This window comes from Brachyistius frenatus, unplaced genomic scaffold (genome assembly GCF_029030835.1).
Source record: "Brachyistius frenatus isolate BFR_SWC_R1_liver_20210118 unplaced genomic scaffold, ASM2903083v1 Contig_1, whole genome shotgun sequence".
Taxonomy (NCBI): Eukaryota; Metazoa; Chordata; class Actinopteri; family Embiotocidae; genus Brachyistius; species Brachyistius frenatus.
This window is the reverse complement of record NW_027210600.1, coordinates 11,562,900-11,589,649: the sequence shown is the minus strand read 5'-3', so window position 1 is coordinate 11,589,649 and position 26,750 is coordinate 11,562,900. Positions and strand designations below refer to the sequence as shown.

The 26,750-nt window shown below is 39.9% G+C and overlaps 1 protein-coding gene across 2 annotated transcripts in view; it reads left to right on the top strand.

The window, feature by feature from the left end:
- grik4 (glutamate receptor, ionotropic, kainate 4) overlaps positions 1-26,750 on the top strand; it is a 274,511-nt gene that overhangs the window by 137,965 nt on the left and 109,796 nt on the right. Inside the window, exon 4 of one of the 2 annotated variants that reach the window (XM_069690256.1) lies at positions 24,855-25,019. In XM_069690256.1, the coding sequence (XP_069546357.1) occupies positions 24,855-25,019 (165 nt within the window). Of the gene's footprint in view, positions 1-24,854; positions 25,020-26,750 lie in introns of those variants that run through there. The other variant, XM_069690263.1, reaches the window with a different exon arrangement.

Below are 26,750 nucleotides of genomic sequence, written 5' to 3'. Positions count from 1 at the left end.
AATGAAGAAATATCAGAAAGAGAAGGGAGCTTAATTAGAGAACAGTGTGTATGCCTGGAGGCATTAGCACTCTGTTACAGTATAAGTCAGTCACGTAATTTGAAAATGTTTGTTCATAAATTTTAGGAGGACATAATGTGTTTTGAGTGGAGTGGAGCCTCCATATGCAGAGACAAATCTCCTCCCCAGGCGTCGGCTAAAAGTGTGTGGGGGGGGGGAGTTTATGATTAATCTCCGAGGTTTTAATTACCAGGGCAGGTGCCGGGACCAATCATTTAGTTAATGGCAGGAATGGCAGATAGGACTGATGTTATGCAATTATGCACACTACTTTGCTCCAGAGATTACCACATAAATTATTCAGTAAATCTGATAAAGTCACAGTGCACAGGTATGTAGTGTGTATGCGTGTGTACCTATTTTTAATCACACACCTCAGTACACATACAAAACACCAACCTCCTGAATTAATGTATTCTCGCTCGAATTGATAAAGACGGATTCAAATAAATGTTTGCTCATTTTCCCATGCGCATGTGCACATGCTCTAAATGCATTCATAGAAAATGCTCCCACTATGTTTAGCTACACAGAAATATAAAAACATTGGTACTTAAATTATTAACAAACTAATTACAAGCTGCAGGGTGATGTTTGTGGATGTGTAATGGAGCTTGCCACATGCTGAGATGGAAGGCATGAGCTTAGTTCAAATAGTATAGTGTGAGAGAGAGAGAGAACAGTATTACTGTATGGTTTTAGGTCCTGTGGTGGAGCAAGCTGAAAGTCATAACCCAGACACCAGCTGAAGTTTAAATGGGATGAAAAAACACTATGCATAGTGTAATGTGTAAACAAAACATGTATTCATGTTCAATCTAAACACCGCCACTTTGTCGATTTGCAACAGTAGATAGTCACAAAAACTTGCAGCTTTGTTCAGTTTGTGCATCGACAACATTCTGAGACCTACCAGTTTACACCAAATCAGCTAAACAAGACGGTGTAACATCTCCATAACGACGACGCTGTATTTCCATTTTAACCGCTGGCTTTTCAGGTTTTTTCTCAGTTGGATATAATTTGTTGCGTCTTAAACCACAGATGCGGGTGGATATTCAAAGCTACTTGCCACAGTTGCGTTGCATTGCAGTTCACGTTTGAACTCCCTTTTCACTTTGCTCACCAGCACGTGCCTGGATTGCTTACACGTGTAGTCCATGATCATCATACATGGGATCTTTATGGTTATATTTAGAAGCGTGCGCGATGAGGCCCCTACCTACATCTGCAAGCTTTAGTTCTGTGTCTGCTGTATAATAGGTGACTGATCTACAATAACTCGTACTTAATACTGTCTTTTTTTCTCTCAAGGAGTAAAGGAATGTTTTTACTGTTTATCTTTATTCATCCCACATTTGCACTTTAAAACGCTGCATCTCCCAGACAAGGACATCAATTTCCTCCTGGAGAGTAACTGTGTTTGTGCTGCAGATCTTGACTGTCCTCATCCATTATAGTCAGTGCATTGTGGGGAGAGCGCTGCTTTTAAAGGGAATTAGAGGAGATGATTTGATTAGTTGTGATTGATGCCAACCAAACACTTATTGTAATTTATTCCCTCTGTTCTAAACCATTTTACACCTGCAACATGTGCGCTGCTGCTGTGCCTTTTGTCTCAAAATTACTAAATAGGTGTTGGCCAGGGCCAACTGTGCAAGCTCTATGAACTTGTGCCAGTCCTTTTGCTTCTGCATTGATTCAATAAAATATAGTGAAAATAATGAAAATGCTCTGCTTTTTGTCCTGCAGAGAACTATTATTTCCTGGCAGCTAGTCTGGAAAAACAGCTTTTGTTGACTGGGTTTTGATTTGGGCATGAACAACACAATACAACATCAATGCCAGGTTCACCGTGCATGTACATACTGTCTCACACATACACAATATACAAGCATCAACAGACACAGGCGGCCTCCCTCTCGAACTGCACTGCCAGTAAACTTCCTTCATGTGCTCCCATTGAAGTCGGCTGCAGATAAGGTTTAATGCTCAGATGGCCACAGCAGTGGTGTCTGTCCATATCTACATCTACTGGCCACAACATTTCCTAATGAAAAAAACACAACATAATCTCTGTCTAATTCTTTTAGCCTGGTTTCAAGAAAGCCATAATGTACCGTAATTTCCGGACTATTGAGCGCACCTGAATATAAGCCGCACTCACTGAATTTTTAAAAAATAATTATTTTGAACATAAATAAGCCGCACATGTCTATAAGCCGCAGGTGCCTACCGGTACATTGAAACAAATGAACTTTACACAGGCTTTAACGAAACACGGCCTGTAACAAAAATAAAAAAAATAGTGGTAAACAGTAGCCTACCAAGAAAGTCATTAGTCACTATCTTCCTCCTCCTGTGCACTGAAACCACTGAAGTCATCCCCTTCGGTGTCGGAGTTGAATAGCCTCAGAACTGCTTCATCCGATGTTGGATCGTTTTCATTGTCGCTCTCGTTACTTTCATCCGGAGGCAAATTCCCCGCTGAGCTCATGCTGCCCTCTTCAACACGCAGCAGTCCAGCCTTTCGAAACCCGTTGAATCCATAAATTAGCCACGGCATTGTTTAAGCCGCGAGGTTCAAAGCGTGGGAAAAAAGTAGCGGCTTATAGTCCGGAAAGTACGGTATATAATACATTATAATTCACATAATGTAATTGTCCTTCTTAAAATAGTGACAACATTTAATTAAAAAAAACAAAAACAAAACATAATTTATGTATATTAAAGGATAATTATGGTTATTTCAACTTCCATGTGGTTATTTTGACTCAACAACTTCATTGTAGAGATTTGGGGAAATGATAAGTAGCACAAAACAGCACATATCCAGGCTACAAGCCTCCCTGCACCTTTCCAACAATGTGGTGTTTACATTTTAATGTTTTAGCATCTGACTAAAAGTAGACACAGAAATTATTCACATGACCTAGTCATCATATTCACAGCACGCTGGTTTGATCACAGGTGTGAGTCTTATTTTCTGGAAACCCACCAGGTGAGTACATTGACAGATTACCATTATGGAGGTGATCGCAAGTAATTTCAGTTTGATGGTCAGACGTATTTATTTAAACTGGAGCGTACAGACAAGGAGATAAATTGAAAGGAAGCTGAGATACGGAGGATGGAGGCAGAAGCACACAGACATCTGACCTCAGGAAACTGGTGTCCTTACTGCTGTTACTGCTCACCTGCCAACCAGGAGGAAATGTTTTGCTATAACAAGTGGGATTTGTTGGTGGTAGATTTAAAAATCCTGATGTGTTCATGGATGAGAGTAATCCTAGCAGTGTAATTACAACAGCTGAAATTGTGACTTTGATAAACATTTCTGTCCTGAAGGTGGTGTTTCAGCTCCCCAAAATCAACAGTAGGAAAAACACGTAAGACTGAATAGTCCGCTGTCCGTATGATAATTTGATGTGCTTGATATCTCGTTTGGTTCTACTTCTACAGAACAAATGAACGCTACACTGAAAGCTCACCGCCGTGTTGTCCCAGTCCACGTTATTTACATGCTGTTTTGTGCAAGTCTTTCCTTTGCCGAATTTACATGATCCACAATAGCCACATCAATGGAAAACACACTTCCATACGGGTTAAATTAATTATCTCAATATTAATAATTATCCTTTAAATAGTTTATGTATACAATGATCTTACAGTGATTTTTATTTTCTTAATAAACAAACAAAAAGACGTGAAATGTCTCGGCAGCACAAACTACAGAGTAGCTTTCAGAAGTATTTAATGTTTAACAAAGAAAAGACCATCACCTTGTTTGTATGTTGTCTTGGATTTAGTCAGTTTGACAGCCTGTGAAGGTTGCTGGTGATGTGCTATTGCTTAAGCGACTGGAACTGAACTGTGAACCAGTTTGAAATGTTTTTCTCACATTAAATTGACCTTGAAACTTTGTAGTCTTGCCCTGGCCACCTACACACACACACACACACACACACACACACACACACACACACACACACACACACACACACACACACACACACACACACACACACACACACACACACACACACACACACACACACACACACACACACACAACCTGGATCATGTATTTTTGTTTGTCTGTCTTCCAGCCTTGTTAATAGGGGTAAAGCAGATCACAAATGGCTGCTATTACAGAGAACTGTCCATGTCCAATCCACTTGCGATAAGAAGCTTCACTCACACATACACAATTACAGCACATGTACACAATGTCCTTGAAGCACAAGTGAGAATTAAAGCTTTTTTTTTTTTTTTTTTTTACAGGCTGAGAGGCATGCATGAGTCCATAGCTCAGATTGATGGCACCTATGTTGAAGCTAATGGATGTTGGTTTAGACCATCACAGACGCTTTGCATGGGATTTGCTCTATTAATTCAGAAAAACACCAAAAATGGCTGAGATTAGAGTACTGATGAAATATAGCCAGGTACTATAAGCAGGCAGTTTCATTGACCCAACATAGCAGGGTTTTTTTCTCTCCCCTGTTTTCTCTAGCTCACTTTAGATTTAAGCACTGCAGGATGGAATAAACCCCCATTCCTCAGTTTTGCCTTTTTTCTTCCAATTGGGATTGGCCAATTCCTCTTGCACTGCAGTCCTTATTACTGTTGCCCTGTGGAGGGCAAAGACAGTCAAGTGTCTCCTCTACTACACACAGATACCTGCTGCTGCTTTACGGCTAAACTTGACAGCAAGGAGCTTCATTCTGTATCCCCCTCTGTCCGAGACCTGTACACCAGCACAATCCTGACCAGCTAGTAGAAATCTCCAGAAACATAATCCCCTGTGGCTGCTGTGAAAATGGGAGAGGGCCACAGGGATGTCCTGGGTAGTGTAAAACAACTTTGGGCCAGTGTTCAATACTTGCTGGCAGTGTTGTTACTTTTTTTTTTTATTTTCTCTGATAACACAAGAGATAAAAGAGACAAAATTTTGCATGAAAGGTGTTTTTTGTTTATACATCTCAAGAAAAGTTATTGAAATTTTAGTTAATTTCTTGAGGTTGTCTTCATAAAAACTAACATTCAGATATTTTCAAAATAACTATTAAAAAGACGTACAGGAGCACATTCAATTACTGAAATGCCAAAGCCAGTTGTAAGATTTTTTTTTTTTTACCATCACTTCAGGCTATCTATCCAAGAACTTCAGAAATTTGACTGCCCAAAATAGCAAAGCAATCTACCGGGGCATCCTGTTAAATTCATTCTTAATGTTGGAAAGGAAGCAGCTCTCATCTCAGCAGCGGCCAGCCAGCCTCACACTCCCTTTGGTGAGTTGCTAAATTTGGTTAAATTGAGTTTTATTTGTGTAGATAGGTTTTATAAATAATATATAAATGGGTTTGTTACTTTGTGTGCAAACACATCTAATGTGAATAGTGCTATAATTAAGTAATGTAGCTATCTCGTGTTTTTTTTCCTAAACAAAAAAACAATATTATTTGAAACATGAATTGCTGGATTTAATATTTACCTTAAATGTTCAGAGCAGAGAAACCTGACACACCTTCAGTATATCAGTAGCATTCTGTTATTTTGTATTAAGATGCAGCCAGTTGTGAATTTCCACACTGATTTGGTTCTGGTGCCCTCGTGTCAAATCCCTTTCTTATCTCATCCATCCATTTTATACCTGCATGAGCAAATTATAGACACACACACAGATGCTGTGACCCTCTTCTGTGGCAGATATACACACTTCTTCCGTGACGCCCTGTTCTGCCAGTCCCCCTCCATTATGCCTTGTCTTTGATCATGGCTCACAGTGAAGAGTTTGGCAAACCCTCAGAGCCCCCCTTCCCAGCTGCTGCCAGGCCCTCTGCCATTACAATTGGTTGGCCCAGCCATCGGCAGCTGCCACGGTTGCCTTGAGCACCACCTCTGGCTATACAGATGTGTGTGTATGGGTGCTTTTGCTACCCGTGACTGTGTGGTAACATGTATGTTTCCACTCACCTGCTCACATGCCTTCATCCGTCTTCTTATCTGTGGGTACATATGTGGCATTGCCTGCTGTTCCATTTAAAATTCATTGCCATGTGTTAATGGTTAATTTGCCAGGCCTTTCTCCAGGAAGCAGGGGGTGGCTGCTTGCCTAATGGCTAACTAACCCCGGGAGGGACTAGTAATGGCCTTGTTCCCATTTGCGAGTAGGTTCCATACCAGATATGTGTCTGGTTAAGGTTTTGATGTGGTTGCAGAAAGTAAGGTGTATTTCACATTGTTGTATGTTTTTTAAAGATTTATTTTTTTTGCCTTTTTGCTGTTTTTTGGGGTTTTTTTTTTTGAGAGGAGCCAAAGAGACAAACAGAAAATAGCCAGCAGAATGTCATCAATTAAAAGTGCAGCCAGGAATCAAACCAGTGATTCACTGCTGCTGGCATTTGCACCCAATGTGGTATGAGCCCTAACCGCTCGGCCCCAGGTATATTTCATATTGATTCCACTCACACAGGCCAGATCAATGAGACAGAGGGACAGAATTTAGTCATGAGGGATGATGGTAGTGAGATCTGAGAGGAACTTAAAAAAAAAAAAAAAAAAAAAAAAAATAAAAAACTTGCAACATTCAGGTCTGAGTCTGTGTAGATTTTATAGTATGCATCAATGTGGAAAAAGGTCAAACTGAAAACAAACTAACAAAAGAAAATGACCGAATAATGAAAGAAGAGGTCTCATTTCAAAACACTGACATTGAAAAAAAAAGTTGAAGGTTAGAGGAGAGAAAAAAATGGATGCATATTTGAGAAGGGAAATAATAAACAAGAGTGAGTACTGGTTTTAGAGCAAAGGAAAAAGAAATGATGGCATAAAAGGTTTGATAGCAGCAGCCAAAACTAGAAATTGAGGATATACAGCATGGTGTAAAACACTATTTTAGTGGAGAAAAAATAAAATATTTTTGGACAAAAAAAAAAAAAAAAAGTTATAATTCAAAGTGCAGTGATGAAGTGACTCATGCAGTGCTATCATGGCCTTATTCTTTCCCTCTAAAAATTAAAACACAGGTCAGTGAGTCCATTTACAACATCCTATTTATATTTGATTATTCTGACTCAAAATCTCAGCTAAGTGTTTGACCTTACTGCCACACAAAAGCTCATATTTTGTTTTAAGAAACCACGTTTGGCATTGTAACCGTGTCAGTAGTTCAAGGTACATCAAATTAATGTGAAAATTTACATGAAAATAAATTCAGAGAAGAAAGTTGTATAGTAACATTCATTCAAATATAATGTTTAGTAAAATGCAAATAGTGTTTGAATTATATTTTCCAGTCCTTAAGGCCCTGTATTTTACTATACAACCCTGTGAACAGTGGAAATGGGACAGAAGCACAGAACTAATGATGTTAAAAGTCATTTTACATCATACAGTATTTCATTATGAAATATGAGCTGACAGTAGAAGTAAACATGTCCATTCATGTCAATTTAGTTGTTGCTAAATCTACACATTTTAAATAGTTATAATCCAGCCATTATACCCACAATGAGGGAAGAATCCTACAAGTAGAAGTGGAAGTAAGGAGTTCAGACCAAAAAGAGGATCAGATGGATTAACAAGGTACAGGTAGTAGAGAAGTGACATATATCACGGACGCAGTTGATAAGATAAGCTAATTAAACACACATAAAAGTACACATAAAAGTGTGAGTGTGGCAGTCTATCAGTTGTGTACAGACAAGTAGGCTATTTTCACTGCGCAGCCAACTGTGTTATTAACTCGCTCTGCACTGAATCAATTGACCGGTTTCCAGGTCTCAGCGTGTGGAAGCGAGCATGTTTGCATGGCTTTTCTCCCTTCCTCTTCTTCCGCTCCAGTCTCCATCAGCGGCTCCCTGACTGTTCGGGGTCAGTGGAAGATTGTCCCTCTTGTATTTCTCCTATCTCCTTACCTCAGATTACACAGAGTGCAGTCCTGTAGGGAAGCGCCATGGATTACCATCCACTCCTGCTCACCTGTGTCCTGCAGCATCCCTGGATCCCTCACCTTATCACCCACACACACACACACCCCAGTAGGGGCTCCCATGTGGACTCTCTATCCGCTGCATGGTCTTCTTACAACCTCAGCCACAAAAGCATATTGTCCTTTTTATTTCTTTCTCTAATTCACTGAAGTACATGCACACACACACACACACACACACACACACACACACACACACACACACACACACACACACACACACACACACACACACACACACACACACACACACACACACACACAAATAGAGGTGTTTTTAGTATCAGACTTAAACACACAATGTTTACCCTGTCAGATCCCATAAGGTCTTCCAGCAGCATTGTTAACCCTCCTATTGTGTTCACCAGGGAAACCCCTATGGTCCGAGACTGTCAGAACATCCCACCCCTATTCAGCATTCAGGCCTCATTTATGGAGCTTCGTGCCTGTATGTGTGTGAACAATCAAGAGATGCTATGGCGGTGTTATATGGCCTCCGGGTGCTCAACTTTCCATCTGGATCCCATAATGATGTTTAGGTGGAGGTATAATGAGGCAGAAGTGACCCTTAGTTGGAGTACCAGATAGCAAGGCAGAGACAGAAAGATTGCATGTGGGGTTGTCCCGGTGTCGAAGCAGGTAGCATGAACTGCAGCAGTGACTGTGAGAGGGGGATGACGACACACACATACATGCCGGCTCAGACCGACACACACTGACTCGTTGAGTCCACTGTTGTTTTCCCTGGAGCTTTATTAAGCTAGACTATGGGAACTTTGAATGCCCTGGGATACAGTATTCTGCCCCTACTCAGCAAACCAAAACTCGCAAATGACTTGTCTTGCTCTTCCTCCTTCCTCCCTCTGGACCTCTCTCTGTGCCTTTTCTCCATACATCTCTGGGTTCCCCTCCCCTCTTCTTATCTCTTATAGTATTTCCCATTGGTTCTTATAGTCTCTTGAGGATAGCCGAGTTACCCTGAAGCCCAGTTGAAATCTCTCAAACCATCCTTTTTCGCTCCTGATATGAACGCAGTCCTCACCAATATCTGTCTCTTGTACCACGCCTAATCCCATCTGATATTTCATAATGCTGAATCTGGATTTATTATAAAAACCTTACTGTAGGCCGTTCTGCTTTGATTTTTGGTTTAGTATCTGTTTTCACTTTATTTATGGAAATATTCGTTTCAGTTTATTTTTTTAATATTCATTTAAGCGATGCAGAAACCTGATGCCAGCTTGAAACTCACCTCTTCCAAATCTTTAATCTGAAGGTATTAAAATGTTGTGAACAATATCCGACCATTTTTCATTCAAAAGCCTTCACTTAATCATGTAATGCTTGTTGGTCAGATAAGATTAGGAGCAAAAAAATGGTCATGTGGCATACTGGGTTTCTTTTGTTTGTTAGTTTCACGGAACGTATAAAGACCAATGGAACTTGGGAGAGGGGAAGGCAAATGTGACTGTGAGCTAGTATCAGAGGATATCCAGTACATTATCAGTACTGATACTGTTGAAAGGCCTAAGGAGCTTTGGTTTTGTGTCTTTGGGTGATGGATAGTCATGGAGTCCACGACTGTAGCTCTGTCCTTGCCTGGTCTGTTGAAATGGTGATTAAAAAGTCAATACTTCATGTGCAGTGGCCATCACTCAGTGGGAGCACACGACTACATGCCTGTGTGTGTGTGTGTGTGTGTGTGTGTGTGTGTGTGTGTGTGTGTGTGTGTGTGTGTGTGTGTGTGTGTGTGTGTGTGTGTGTGTGTGTGTGTGTGTGTGTGCGTGTGTGTGTGTGAGAGAGAGAGAGAAATAAATAAGAGGAAGGGGATGAAGCCAAGTAAGAGGGCGAGGGAGATGAGTGATTGAAAGCAGGGTTACTAATGTCCTTTTCATGTGCTGGATTATACTGTTGCATTGCCCTGAAGCAACAGTATGAGCTCTAGCCCCCTTGGGCGCCCTCAACCCATAGGAGTTGGAGAATGTCTGACCATTTCCCCAGACTGTCACATCAAAGGCTGTCACAGATACAGACGTATGGTCATAATGGATAACAGGAAAATGCTCAAGACTTGGAATTTTTTTCCCTCTTTGGAACTTTGGATTCACCTTAAGTTTTGTGTGGCTGTTCTATAAATTCACATCTTCCTCCTGTCGCAAACCGCTGCTGGCTTCTTTGCAGCCTCAGCATCATTGTTGGCCACTTTTTCTGGGGTGTGACCAGTGGCCTCCATTCCTTCCTTTCACCGTTCTGCAACTGGGGGCTTTCTGTCTGTTAAAATGTCTTTTGATCTGTGCACAATCCATCTATATGGCTCCGTTGTAGGAGCCTCATGTAACTGCAGCATGATGTGTAGCAACTTTCCACTCAGACTCGGCAGAGAGCAAACATTTTCAGAAAAGGGTAACTTTGCCTATCAGTCAGGCCAATGATCAAAATGTTTATTGAGACAATGCCAGAATCAGGCGATATTTAAAATTGTAAACCGTTTTCTCTGTAGTGCCTGGGATATACCATTTGAGTTCAAAATGGTCTTTAGTGTTTAGTGTTTACTAATCAGGCCAATCTACAGTTCAGGATGATCCAAGTATAAAACACCAATATGAGCTCCTCTGTTAGCTTTACATAGCAAACCATAGGCTGTAACACAATATATCAACAGTTAATAGTTTACTGTCAAATTGATCAGTTTAAACAGCTGTTTGCCTTTTTGGAACCTGTTGCATGATCGATCATTTATTGTACTCAAACTCACCAACAGGTTCATCTAGATTAAAAACTGTATAAAGTGAAGTCTTCACTCATATGAAAAATGACAAATTATAGCTCCTCACAGTTCAGAAGCTAGAAAAAGCCTTTTTTTTCAAATGTAACTACAAATTAATGAGTTAATATTCTGTCAATTAATTGACTAATTGTTGCAGCTGTAAATGCACCATTGCACTGGACTGGATTTTTAATTGACCTTTGAATGAAAACAGGGCTGTCTAAGGGCTATCAGAAAAAAAGTGCTCCTGTCATCCAGTGAAAGAAATCTTGTAGAATAATGAAGGTCAGAAGTTTCCTGCAGGTTAAAGTAACATGTCAAAATGCCAAAGAGTCTCTTCAGCCTGCATGTGACAGTTTCATGGTCAGCAGTCTGTTTTAGTTTGTGTGTGTGGTTACATCAGGGATTAAATATTATAACAACACATGTACTATATGATGCCACGTTACCTCAGGCTATATTGTACAGTCACTATCAGTAATATTTCAGGAACTAAGAAGCATTTAGCTCCTTCCACTCTCCCTCTCTGATGGGTTTTATTAAAGGTTCCCTCTTTCCTTCTTTCATCAACACATCTCTATTCTTTCCTTACTCTCATCTAAATATCCGCTGGTCTCCCTTGACCTTCCAGACAATTACATGCCAGTGGCTCTATCTGTAGGCCAGGCCTGTTTAGGGAGATATACTGAGTGACAGGTAATGACACCCACTGAGAATCCCTGCAGGACTCTCTGTCTGCTTGTCTGTTTGCCTGCCAGCCAGCACGACCTGCCTGTCTTCCATCCTTTGGGACCAGAAGTGAAACTACAACCGCCACATCTGCAGTGTTTTCATCACAATAACCATCCTCCTCCTCCTCCTCCTCGTCCTCCTCACCAGCATCATCATCATCATCATCATCATCATCATCATCATCATCATCATCAGCGTCATCGTCGAGATTATCCTTGTGCCATCCTGCACTCACTGTCTCAGTGTCTGTCTCTGTCCGACCTGAGAGTTTATTGCTCGTTGCAACAGGTCTGCCCTGGGTTTTCCCTCTGTCACCGTCTCTTCCTGTCACTTTCTCGCTCGCTTGCTATTTCTCTCTGTCCGGAACTCTCCCATTACATTTCCATCCTTCTCCCATGTCTGCCAATCTGACTCTTTTAGACTCAGCCCCAAACGATCATTCATTTTCACCCATTTGGACTGAAAGACCAAATCAAAATGAACTTTTGACTTTGATTTCCAGCTTTCCACTTCCCACCCCTCTCATTTTCATGAAAGGTGACTGTTACTTTGTATCAATTCATCCTTTGGCAGCGAGATTTATGAGGTGGCGGTGATTTAAAGGAGTTCTGGGGAAATGTGTGTGTAGATGTATGAGCATGTGTGTCTGTGTGAAAGACAGGAACGGAGGTGTCACAATTCATTGAAGTTGTCTAGAGAATTGATGGGAACCACAGCCTGTGCAGAAGGTGCTGCCATTTGCTCTCCGGTGACGGAGTTTAAGTATTGCACTGCCCCCATCAGTGAATCACACAGACACATTAAAACCCTGCCACACTGATACACATCCTTCCTTTCTAGGTTTGCTTTTTTATTCAAAAACAATAATTTTCTCCATTTTATTAAATGTAAGCAGCATTTTTTTTTTCTTATGGCTCTAAATGTCCATGACTTAAAAAATAACTTCTCCCCCCATATATTTGTTGATACATCACACAACACGTTTGACCACCTACAGTGTGACAAAAAGAAAACACTGCCATTTTGTCACATATATTACAATAATCTATCTAAAGAGTAGCAATAATTCATAAAAGTATTGGAGCCAGAATCCATCTGTGTGCTCTTTCTGCTCTCTGTTACCTACTATTGTGATGGCCCTTCAGAGACACTACAGCCTTGAGAATGATCTCCTTCATTGTGTCCAACTTTGACAGGAACTTGCAGGACGCCATGTAATGTATATTTATATTTCTGTCGTCATGTTTGACCCAGGAGAATTCATCCTTCCATGAAGGAATGAATGTTCCTTTTTCCTTTTCTCATATCTTTATTTTGCTTCTACCACTTCTATTTCCCTTAAATCCCGATTCCCGAATACAATTGGAGCGTCACGCTCATGGCAGTGACAGAGCTGTCAGCCGGCTTATGATCGGTTGGTTTCCAAAGCAGACTGTCTTGAGGAGTCAGGTGGTCTTAGCAGGCTGAAAGCAGGAAAGGCTATTGTATTTCATTTTTTTTGTCAGTGTATTCAGCTCTGACCCAATCAAGATGGTGAGCTGTTAGATTTACTGTCACAGTGTGACTTTGCACCAGCCCTTGGCCATCACAGCTGTTACTGTTAATGTTTAGAATCTGCTCACATCATCCCCAGTGACGGATTGGCCATCATCTTGTCAGTTAAAACTGGGATGTGAATGTCAGTCCTCCTCTTATCAGAACAGGCACTGATTGCCATTAAGTGTGGAGGCAGACTATGTTTTAATTTGCACTTTTAAGGTAATCAACAGTGCATATTGAAGTGCAGCACCAGGTTCAGACTGACATCAGCACTGCTTGAAAAACACAGGCCCCTCGTTCATTTTAGTGAGTGCAAAGCTTTGGCACAATCGGGTGCAGTTGGAGAGGACTCCAGCAAAAATAGGCAGTGTTGATGCACAGTGGTGCTGCATTGGCCAATTCAAATGTTCACCTTCCTGCTACTTTGCACAGGTAGTGATGTAATTATTCTATTTACCTGGCAATTTTTGCAAGAGGATTAAACGATTGTTAGTATGAGGGATTTCCAGAGCCCATAGTATCAGAACTGCAGTGCTTTAGCATCTGATAAGCTGTCCCACTCACACATTTATTCTGGAATCTGCTGTGTGTTTCACTATCACAGTAAGTCTGTCTTATTTAGTTGAAGCTTAAGAGTAATTTGTGCTGAAAGACTTGAAAAATGTCTAGATCTTGCATTCTGTTTTTAGTTGACATAAACAAATGTGTTTGAAGTTACAAAATGTATTCTCCTCTGCTCATCTTAAAACTAATCTGTAACTGTCCAACGTATGGCTGTGACTGGACACCTGGTGTGCTTGTGTTGCTGGAGACAAGCCCATGCCAGTGTGGCCTGTGTTCAATGAATCATACGCCCTGCTCTCTTTCTCTCTTTCCATGACAACCATTGCTCATTCTCTATCTCCACACTGCCAAAAATAACCCTGTCTTTCTAAAGTTGACATTTTTGTCTTTAACGACTGAGAATTGTTGGCCATTACTCGGCATGAAGACATTAGGAATGTTCGTCTTGACTCAGCTGATTCAAGAAACAGAGAAGTAGGTGGGCTACTTTGCATTGGTTAATTGCTTTCAGACTTTTCCAACCCAGCGGGAGAGCAAATGAGCAAATAGCAACATCAGTCTGTCAGTGAAATGAAATGATGAGACTTCACTGGATACAAACAGGAGGATGAACCTATAGCCCGACATGTTAATGCCAAGCCAGCTGTTCAGACTGTTTGTTTTTGTGGTTATCCGCCATCATTTTTCTCATTTGGCATCCGCCACTCCCAAACTCACCTAGCCATGTCCGTTTTCATCAATCTGAGTGCTCCTGTGACAGATTCTCACCAACTCCATTTTATGCTTTGTGGATGTCCTGTAATCATTATGACATTGATGGGGTCCCGTAGGTGGAGCTCTTCAGCAAACAACGTCTGTGCTTTCATTTTGTCTGATGTCATTGTGCAACCACTGGTAACACTCCATTGGTGCTCATATATTTAACAACAAGAGGCAGGAAATCTTGTGGTTTCCATTGCTTTTTTTTTTTTTAAGTGCTTCATGTCAACATCTGCAACATTTCCACCATCTACAGTCCCTGCATGTTTGTGCCAAATACAGTCCTGCCAAATATTATTTTTGTATTTTCTTTCAAACATAAGTACCCAACCTCAGGCCTGTCACATGTGGCATCATTGCATGATTTTGCTTGTTAAATGTTGATTTACTATACAATGTAATTCATTTTTTTGTTGTGTTAGGGGTAAATCTTTTTTTTTTTAAATTGAACGTTGTGAAGCTCCTAAAGCCTCTGCGGTGCTGCATCAGCTTGGTGTGGTCAATATGGGCTTAAAATAATATCACAGTATATCTGGGTATTGTTGCAATAACGTTATTCTCGATATGACAAATTATGGGAAAGTATTTGATATTTTATTTTGATAACATACAATTTCAACCAAATAAGTGTTACAGTTTCATATGTCAGCATACAGGAACAGGTCAATGTTTGTCCATTAATACTCATTTTAGACTTTTGTAGCACTTTTATTAACTTACAGTAACATCTTGATAATGATTTTGTACACCCCAAGCATCATCTGTATTTGCTGTTGTTTTAAAGCTGTGTGCCTCTGCATTGCTGCCCAGCAATGAGCTGAAGTGGAGCAGAGTTGAACTGTATGACATCATAAACACTTTTCCCCCCAAGACATATATGCTTAAAACTAAACACAGTAACTGGCATGCACTCCCTTTCCCAGGAGTCTTGTCTCAGTGACACACTGCATGGGGCCTGCTTGTTTTTCCCCTGAGTGAAATGAGCCTCCAATCATAAATATATAGTGTATATAGATTATGTTGACATGCAAACACGTGTAATGGACACAAAATAATGCAGGTAACACATACAGGTAACAGTTCTTATCCAAGAAAGCTGTCATCACCTTGTCTCGCTCATCCACAACCACAGTACAGTATCTTCTCTCTCTCTCTCTCTCTCTCTCTCTCCATCGCTCATCTTCAATAACATAACCTTGTTTTTTGAGAAATTGTAAATAGAAAAAACACTGATCCTTTTGACGTTACATACAGTTCCACAAACAAGAATATAAACCTTGCTTTATTTTCCTGTTCATTTAGCAGCCACTTTGGTCACTTTGGTCATGTTTGTGTCAGTGTTTAAACATCCATCCACTTCAATGCTTTATCAACCATCATCACTGCGTTGCACATATTAGTGTCATCGTCTCATCATGTGATAATTACTTGAAAGTGGCACTGTGGGAACAACATTGGAGGCTTTATTGTCTGATGTCCCTCTTGACTCAGTAAAAATATAGCGGTGTGCAGAGACATGCTGTCAGAAGGCAACAACAATGACTGGAAGATTACAGCCTTCTAATTATCGTCTCTTTAGCTCAGTGTTGCCATTCAGTCTTTCCCATTACAGGTCCTTTGGACAAGGAAGCATGTTTCTCATTGGTCTTCCAGTCGATGGCTTTTACATAAAGTGTTCCTTTGATCTGAACAATAGTGATTTCAACACCAATTATCATAATTGTTAAATGCATCCCATGGATATCTAGATTTATGGTTCTCACTATTTATTTACTGACCACCAGATACAATAGAAGATGTATGAACTGCAGTGTAACTAAAGATCTAGTGAAACTTTTTACAGGCCAGGAGAGTCCGCCTTGACATTCCACCTCAAATTAATGAGAATTAACACATCAGTCCACTTGCACACATAATGGTAGGAGTGTGTAGGCTATAATTACATTATGTGACACCAGGAAATCAGTTTCTTGTCGCCAGGTCTTCCGTGAGCAGGCTTTTCTAATTATGTAAGGTAGCACCTCCTCTTCCTTCGGTAGTTCACACCACAGGGCTTGAGGATGAGATTGATTAAAGTGCGCAACCAGCAATTCCATTTGCCATGCAGTCAGACAAGCTGACAGATTGGCTGTGGTATAGTTTTCAGTCATGTTGCTCCAAGTGAATAAAACAGCTATTAGGCAAGCATGATGTTTGGTATTTTCATCTGCTGACACACTAGAGCATGTGTATTTAGGCACACACAGGTACATGTGCACACATTCACACACTCACAAATAGACAGAGAATATCTGACACTGAGAAGGCTGTGATGGCTGTCTAGTTTCTTTGTTAATTAAAGGCAAAGCATCCATCAAATAAATGAGACATGTTTTAAGAATGTTGAAAGTGGAGAATTAGCCGAGCGTTTGATTTACATGGATTGAAAAATGAAAATGTGTGGCTTTGGAATGAAAGGGGGGGGAGCTGTTAGTTTCTGGATGAGTAGATTTGAAAATCTTTGGATTTTTAGTGTGTTTTGTGTGTGTGCACATGTACATATAACCCTCTTTGGTAAAATTGAAGACTGACCTTTCATATAAAAATGAAAGAGACAATATGAAGTACAGTCTACTGACATAACCTTGACAGTACTGTCACCACTGAAAACAAAATACAAAAATACAACTTTCATTTTAATTACCCTCCTCAGTGCCTTTGGCTTCTCACTGTGAAAAAAAAGGCCAAAATGGACAGACACATTAAACTGAAAGGCTGCTGAATGTGATAGCTGAGAGACGGCAGCCTTTTGTATATTCTTATTGTGAGGTCCATGACCTTAGCATTTATAGTTCTGTACTTCTCATATACACTGAGCCCTTTATGTGACTGGCACTCTTTAGTTGAATAGGCTGTTCTCAGTTTGAATCATAAACAGGTTTTTCAAATAAAATATACACGCTGTAGTTTAGAATTTTCCAGCTGTTCATATGAAGCAGTGAATCTCTAGTGCCCTATATTAAAGTAAGAAATGGATGGTGTTAGGAACAACATGATTTATGGTAAGCAACCTCACTTTTCACACCTGGAAAAAGGCAAAACGTGACATTGACATCGTCTGAGACTGGCGTAGTCTGACATCGTCTACTGGACTGACGGGTGCATTACACACTTTGGCGTGATATTGGGTTGGAGAAATATCCGGAGACTGTTAGAATCAATGTCCCACAGGAGAGTTTGAGTAGTTTGAGCTGTGTTGTTATTGTGTGTTTTCTGAAAGGCATCCAGGAGCGCAACTTGGCCGTAGTGGCCTTTTAGTTGATGCCATCATTAAGCCCTATACAAACCTGCATTAGCATGTAGCCATGGGCTCGGTTTGTTGGCATGTTTTCAGGAAAAACAAACATGATCTATCCTGAAAACATGATAGGGTGGACTAATCAGCCAGCGACAACAGAACAAGCAGACCTCTAATGAAGTTGCTGCAGTAGACGTCAATACCAGAACACAGGGAATGAATAATCTAAAGACCCAATATGGAGCTTCCTTAAAACAAAAAAGAAAAGAAAATAGAGGTGAGAAATTTGCCTCACACTCCTGTCAGTTTACAGATGTGAAACAACAAAATCACTTAGTCCCTCAAATCATACTTAGAAGGTCTAAGAATGTCCGTGAACAATTATTTTGAGAACCACTTATTTCCTTGAATAACTCAATAATGAAATACTTATTGTACACTTAACAAAATTTATATGCAGTACGATTGTTTTTGGTCCCTTTTTTCTGGAATAAAAGTAAAAGTTCAAAGACTTCTTCTATGCACGCACAAGCTTTATTTTTCTTAAATGTTGTTCACCAATTGCTAAAAATCTGTGTTAGTGAGCACTTCGCCTTTTCCAAGGTAATCCATCCACCTGACAGTTCTGTCAAATTAAGGTGCTGATTGAACATCATGATTATGATTTTTTTTTTTTTTTTTGTTCCATTATAAGGCACAGTTGCACATGGCTACATTCATGCATTTATTTCTTGAAGAGGGCAAAAAAAAAAAATCCAACAGTGTCTGTATATTTGCCTTATGCAGTGCAACACATCTTCGCACAGTTGTTTTAGTAGTTGAATGTCCATTTCAGTGTTTGATTATTCACTCCTTTCCAGTGGCTGCAAAGGTTGTGGACATTGGCAGGAATTGGAACAGAATGTCGTGTGGAGTACCGTAGCTCCACTGCCACCATGGGCCACTCTGTCCTCAACGTTCAGCAAACCGCTCTCCCACATAACACCATTTAATCTGCTTGTGGTACATCTGCGGTACAGTGTGAACTGAGATTCATTTGTGAATAGTAGATTTCTCCAAAGCAACAGACGCCATCGAAAGGCAAGCATGTGCCCACCCAATTTGGTTCCAACGATGAACTGCAGTCAGGTCAGGACACCAGTGAGGACGACAAGCACTCAGATGAGCATCTCTGAGACAGCTTGTGCAGAATTTTTTGTATCAACTGTCTTGGTGGCTGATCTCAGACGGTCTTGCAGGTGAAGCTCCCAGACATGGCGGTCCTGGGCGGGTGTACGCGTTCTGCGGTTGAGAGACCACTTGGATGGACTGCCAAATTCTCTGAAAAAACATTAGAGACAGTTTATGGTAGTAAAATTAACATTCAATTCTCAGGCAAAAGCTCTGGTGGACATTCCTGCAGTTACCATGCCAATTGGCATGCTCTCTTAAAAATGGTGACAACCATGGTATTGTGCTGCATGAGAAAACTATACCTTTTAGAGTAGTGTTTTATCATCACCAGTCCATGGAACACCTATGCAATAATCTTGCTGTTTAATCTGCATCTTGATGTACTACACCTATAAAGTGGATGGATTATCTTGGAAAAAGTATTTACTAACAAGGACTTTAACAAATTTGTGAACAAAAATGGTGAGAAATAAGTCTTTAATCTTTGACCTGAACTCATAAAAAAATGGGAGGAAAAACAGGAGTATTTCCTTTATATTGAGTTTAATTTGAAGGAAATATTCTTACATTTTAAATGATTACAAAATATAATAAAAGTGGTGACAATTCTACACGGCAATTTTGTTTTCAAGACGTTTGAGAGCAGTATCTGCAACAATTGAAAAGTAGGAGTCTTTATTTTCAGGCACATAAAAGAAATTAACAGAAGCCATAGGTTTTGAATAAGACTTATGCTCAGTCTTGGGCATTGCTAAAATTCTCAATACTTCTTGAAAGGAGATACTGAAGATAGATGATTGATTTTACCAGAAAATGCCTGAAAGAGTCTCAAGAGAAACAAGTCAAATATTCCATTTTAAACCTTCTTAATTTTCATTGTCTGAAGTTTTACTCCCTCAGTTTTGTGACCTTTAAGATTGACTTTATTTCAATTCATCCCTTTTGGTTCTATGTAAAAGCTCTACGTTTAGGATTAATGTGTTAATTCCTCACCCTGAATTCATTAAAACTTCTCATTTAGGAGAGAGTAGCTTTCCTGTAAGGTAATGATAACTACTGAGAAACCATTGTATGTGCAATGGTAGCCTATTTATAACAGAGTTAATGTTGTGTCATGTCTTATTTTCAATTCAAATGAAAGCCATATTCGTGGCTGTAGTATTTAGAAGCATTTATCTGATCAAATGCAGGGTCCCACTGAACTCCCCCATTAGGTAGTAGCTTCTCCACCAATCAAAACCCATGAGTTGGTGAGCACATTACCATTAATTGCCTCATAAAGTCAGTGAAGATCTAATTCATTTGATCTACATTTAGCACTTGATCTGATCGAAAGAGCGATGCAGCCATTGAGTTAATAGAGGAGCCAGCAGATCCTTCAATAATAGCATGTTTTGTTTGTTTTTTTTACCCTTGACTGCTACTTTCCAGAGGCACTTGGAGCGTTTGTATGCTTACGTCACAGAAAGCAGGAGAGGCAGATAGAAAAGCTTCAGTAAATGAAGTTTAGTTTCTGCCTTGGCTCTAAACACAAGACTCAAAATGACAGAAATTTGAATGGCTGTGTGTGAGTGTGTGATTGTGTCAGTGTGTGTGTGTCTATCTTTTGAGTGTGTATGTGTATCTGCAAGAGAAAGTCGTTTCCTGCCTTTCAAACAAGGTGACAGAACTGCATTTCTCCATGCAGTAGGGGCTCTAAATCATTTTGACTGGACTATTATTGTATTATTGTGAGTGACAAGGTTAGCAGAGTTTCTGTAGTTTGTGTTTAGTGGTTTGGAACGGTTTGTGTTGTTGCTGATGTTTCAAGGGTGATACACTTAAAATCAGCCCAACATTGACAAGTTTACTATAAAGGATCACATCTGTGAGAGATGCTGAAGGACCTCATGAGATCACATTCCCGCGCTATGTGCAGTTATCTCAGGAATTCGTATTACATACCTACTTTTCACTGAGCCTCTCTTCCACAGTTCACAGCTCACTACGCCTCAGCGTACCTCCTGGCTACTCATTGTTTGGTTTTGATAGATCCAGCTCCAGCTCATGTTTTCCTTGTGTGAAAACAGCCTTGCTTGTTTGCCAGATGTCATGTATTGACCACTCCAAAATGTCAATTCCTGTGAGAACCAAGGCCGGTCAGAATAATAAGATTCATTCAAGCCTACGCTTATCTCTTTGAGTAGATTTCCATCAAAGCATTTAACTTATATAATGTGTTCACTATGTTTGATTTGTATTTGTTTTTGTGGCATCCTTGAGAAAGGAGATGATATTGCAAATTTTTCTTCAGAAGTACAAAAGTCACAAATGAAATGACTGATTAAAAAAAAAAACAAAAAACACATCCTGACTTACAGCAGAAACCTGCCATGTCAACACTAAAGTTATGAAAGGTATTTTAGAAAGAGATGAACTACAGTTTTCACACTAATTTAACATGGTTTCCGCTTCCACAATATTAAGTTGGTATGCTGAGTAGACAAAGGAAGCAGATCTATTACTCACGATGCCAACTCACCAGACTAAAACTGTTTCCTCTCTCCAAGCAGAAATTTTCAAGTTTGGCTAATTCTAGTGACTGTAGCTGGATACAGTGTGACTGAGCCTCAAAGCTTGGCCCTCCAAACACATGTGGACATCAGACTGAAATAACTGTAATCTCTTGGAGAGGTTTGTTTTGTTTAACAATGCTTTTATCACCTTTTAAGTTGCTATGACATGCTTTAACGCATGCAGGATTAAATAAACAACACCAGCATTTATTTGTAGTCGTGTTTCTGCCCACCTGACCAGCCAAAGTCCAATATTCACTATACTTTTAGCTCTCGTTTGCGCTCCACCAAATTCTGAGGGGAAAATGTGGCTGTTAAGCTGGTAAATGCTCCACTATGTTCTCCAGCTATAGTCGCTTTGTCTGTCGCTGTAGCATGTTTGTACAAGAAGAGCTTTTTCACAGTGATGATTAAAGTAATATACAATCATAAAGCTGTGGGCCAAACAGCAAAATAATTAGCTGAAAGCCACTAAAGTGTTTCTTATAACTGAGGGATACTGTAGCGTATAGGTTAGCAATTCGTTGTGGGTCTGTCACTATTAGCGACCCCTTTCGTCTTAATGTAAGCATTGCTTCATTAATAATATGAATAGATTCATCATAGCCATTTCCTTGAAAGGGATACCACTATTTTGTTTCATGTTCGATCAGATTACACATCAGAGAGGCCTCATATTTTTATGTCCCGCCACCATGGTACATACAATATGTGGGGCATCATGTTGTCATGCTCGAGTCTGAAATTGTGACTGTCAACAAATTTTTTTGTAGCTTAAGAACAATACATAGCGAAAACTGTATGTCACGGGTACTCTGGATGTCGTCTGTCGGCTTTGCTTCATGCATCTGCATATTGGTAAAAACTTTTAAAAAAAAAATTCTGGTAACATGCTTGATGACAGGTTACTACTACTGTCAGCATCTGTATGTTCACAGTATGGAGAACTTGGCAGGGTTTAAGGCAATCCATGTTCATTGTTATCTTCGTAGGTGATCGTGAAAGCCAAAACTTTAACACAGTTGCAATGTCTTCATCACAGAGTTTTCCTCAGGATCTCAAGTGTTGACAGCGAAAAGTAAAGATGAATATTGATGAAACTGGGTTCTATAATTGCATTTTAGAAAAAAAATTAAAAGCCTTACATTTCCCAAATGTGTACACTTTGAGGGATTTAAAAAGTCTTTGGGAAAATATACTTAAAGAGGGCTGGACTGAGTGCTGAAATCATTTATGGTGGAAGATGTTTGGACCGAACACAACGATTTTTTTCGGCATAATTAAACCGTTTGTGTTGAGATTGTTTTACACTCCTATCATGTCATACTCTTAACACAACACATTAACTTCAACTCAAGTTCATTGCTTATTGCAAAGAAATATCCCTTGCCTCCCTTCACATTCAATTTTAATTGTGTGCTTCTGATGTTATTATACCATCCAAATGATATACCAGTGATCACATTAAGCTGTTGTCAGCTCTACATGATGAAGAAGGAGTCTGTTAAGTGCATAAAGAAATAAACACATCCTTTGTCCACAGCTTCTCAATCAGAGATGAGTACAACCTCAGATGACCTTCCACTGCTACTTAGCAAAACACTTTAATTGGCAGTAGATATTAGCTTGCTGTGACTTGAACCGTGATGATAACAGATGAGTGGATATGCTCTCATCTTTGCAAGTCAGAGTGAATAGTTGTTTATTCAGCTGTGTGACAAGTAAATGCCACTACAAACATGTTCCATCTCTGTGTGCACTTCCATACATTTAATTATGATGTGATGACGTTTGAACTTACAACATAGGTAGTTTATCTCTTTAATTGACAGTCTTGAGTACATTCAGCTCTCAGCCATGATGTACTTAATTGTATTGTTTTGTGCTCTATTAAATTCACACTTTTGCGGGTTGGTTACTTTTACCTCCTGCCTCTACTTTTGCTGTAAATGTAATCTAGTTAACTTGAGAACCTTTGTGCGAGCCCAATATAATTATGTTAATTACAAAGCATGCTTTCAGACATCTGCTGCTCACTTTATAGTGTTTTCCTTTTCCCGCTAAGCATAGACCTATTGAAGTGTGTTATATACATCATACACATTTTATTGGTTCTTGCAGACTACTGATGCAGTTGGGCTGAAACATGGCTGAAGTGGTTAATTTAAAATGTTTAAATCATAAAATTGTTGTAATGGTCAGGCATCCCAGTGATTGTTGGCGTCTTGTGGCTTCGTTGAGTATTGATGCAGTATACAGCTGCTGGGGTTCAAGCCTTACGCCTTCTTGGAAAAAGCATATTCATGGTTCAACCGATAATATAATCAAAGATATAGCATCATTTATTCACTATAAATTAAAACTTATGCTGTTCTATTTCTTGCCAGTTTGACAACATGGTGAACAGATGATGTTTGCTGTGCCTGCGTAACAGCTCATCGTAATACTTTTACATCTGTGCTGTTAAAGGTCACAGAATATATTAATAAACCTATTCAAATAAAATACGCGAGTATGCATACAAATAAACCACCCCGTCAGTTATCATGTGTTCTGGGCTGATTAAAATCCTTTTTTAATATCAATCTCCACAGTCTTATTGTGGTGGAATTACATTATTTTTCTCAGCATAAAAATGAGAAGAGTGCATTATCTACATCCAATCCCTTTATAATTGGCTTAGCTAAGCCATATACAAGACAGGACTTAGTTCTTCTGATGATAATTCTACATTATAACGAATCATTTCTGAGTACAATATGTTGTCTCATCATTCTTTAATGTTCTTGTGGCAAACTGATTGGGTTTTGTGGTGGACTTACGCAGCGTAGCATCTCTGAAAAGCTGCTGCGGTGACTCGAGTTTTAAGTCTCTAGTGTGCCTTTTTGAGAGCTAAACAACCGATAGATGTTTTGAATTCTTTTGTTGCAGTAAACAAGATGTTGTGAATTTTTATATTTTTTTCAGTCTTGAAAATACCTTCGAACAGGTGAAAGATTTTAAAGCTTTTAAGCTTTCAAAGGCTTTATCCCACAGATCCGATATTTACATTTGATAGCACTCTCCCTTTTAGAGCAAAAGTATATTCCTCATACTAAAAGCTGCTCCCAAAGTGTGTGGATTTATTAAGAACAATGCTGTGCCGTTGTAGGTACTCTAGATTAATGGAAAGCAGTGTTCACAAAATGTAAGTATTGGTTCTAATAAATCCACGCGCCTTGGGAGCAGCTTTCAGTGGACTGAACTTTTATTGTAGTAGGAAAAAAGGACGACTTTATTGGTTCTCACATCGACTGATTGCTGGCCATTCTGGCTCTCATTCATTTGGAAAAACGTTTCACGGTTACCAGTGTGGATAAACACTGGATGACTCTGCTTTTTCTAGTGTCACACCCTCACAACCCATCACTCTTTTCCTTCCCTTCTCCTCAGCTGCCATCCTTGATGACCCTATGGAGTGTAGCCGAGGAGAGCGTCTGGCCATCACGCTGGCCAAAGATAGCATCAACAGGAACACAAACCGCTCCATCACTGGCAAGCTGGAAGTGGACATCTTTGAAATGCTGAGAGACAGTGAATATGAGATGGGGGAAACAAGTAAGTAACACAAGGAAGAGATGCCATTAATTGGTGAGGAAAAGCTATTGTTTACGTGTGTTTGTTCATGTAGACGTGAGTCTATTGGTCTATATGTGTTTAGTCAGACAAGACAGACAAAGAAAGTAATAAATGTGAAGCAGGTCTGGGTCCAGTCAACAACCGCAACAGCAAAAAGTACCTCACATTTTGAAATGAGAAAACCTGTCATTTCAAATCAGACCCCCTGTCTTCTTTTCATTCAGTCTCTCAAAGTGTACTTGATAAGTCTGTCTGGTGAGACAATAATTTGGTCAAACAGAAGCAAACAAATTATTGAAAATGGAAGACAGACTTGTGCGGTGCAGAAACACAAAATGAGCTGTCGTGCTGTATTTTGATAGCTGCAGGAGTCAAAAGGTGTTTGTATGTTTTCTGGGTTGTATTATCTTCTCTCCTATTTTGGCACCTTCCATTCCATGTGGCAGGACAGAGCAAAACAGCCTTTTGCGGAAAAAGAAAAATACAGTGTACAATAACAAAGACTTAAGACGTGTAATAATCGAGATGACCTTCAACAGAAAGGCTTATGGGCCTTTTTAAATGGGCCATTATGAGATTTTCAATCATTTGTCACTTAGATGTGATAAATGTATCGCTCAGAGAGATCCATTAACACAAGCCAGAGTATCAATGCTTTTACTTAACAGACACCCAGAAAGATTAGTGTGTTGTGTGGTGACTTGCTGCCTCACCTCCATGTTTATTGGATAGATTTTTTTTTTTAAATTATGAAAACACTTCAAGATCAATACAGCATAGTATGTGTTTGCAGAAGATGACCAATATAAAAACAGCTATGACGAGAAGTATGGGGATTGATTTTCAATATGACACAGTCCCACTTCACAAACATGAGAGCTTCAGTGGCATCGCTTAATCCGTGGAAACGCTTCACTTACCACAACAACAAGAAACTCGATTACTTTCTCTGCCTGGTTTAAGACAAACCCTTCCTAAATGTGGTCCCTTCGGTGTGTTTCTGTGTGCGAAAGTGTGTTGGTTTGTGTACGCTGTTTTTGTGTGTGAATGTGTGAGTACGTAATTAGACCTAGGAATTGGATTAGGGACGGATCAGCGGCCGTGGTTAGATGGAAATATCACAGAGGGAATGCTACCTGCTAAGAAAAGTCTCCTTCCCCCCAAGCACACACACACACACACACACACACACACACACACACACACACACACACACACACACACACACACACACACACACACACACACACACACACACACACACACACACACACACACACACACACACACCTTTCAAGCACCCACTCCTGCCTGTGTAATACATACATGGATGCCTCCTTGGTGGCTGCTTTTAAAGGCAGAAAAACTCCACCTGACAAACAAATACTGTTTCCTTTATACAGTACATATAAAGCCCCACAACACTAAATGGTGTGCTTTAATGCTGCCATGTAGACACCTAAAGTATCCGGTTCTACTGTATCTCAACTTTTTTGACTGTACTACATCTTGTAACTAGCAAACTTGTGAAACATTTCTCATTACAGCATTCTAATTATTTAAGGGTTCCAATAACTCGTATTGATCAAGGAAAATCAATGTTCAGCAGGGATAATGGCTCTCAGCTGACCTCCTGACCATAACTGAACCGCAGTGTTCAGCACCGTACTGTTCAGGGCACTAATATGTGCCTTAACGTGAATATGTTGA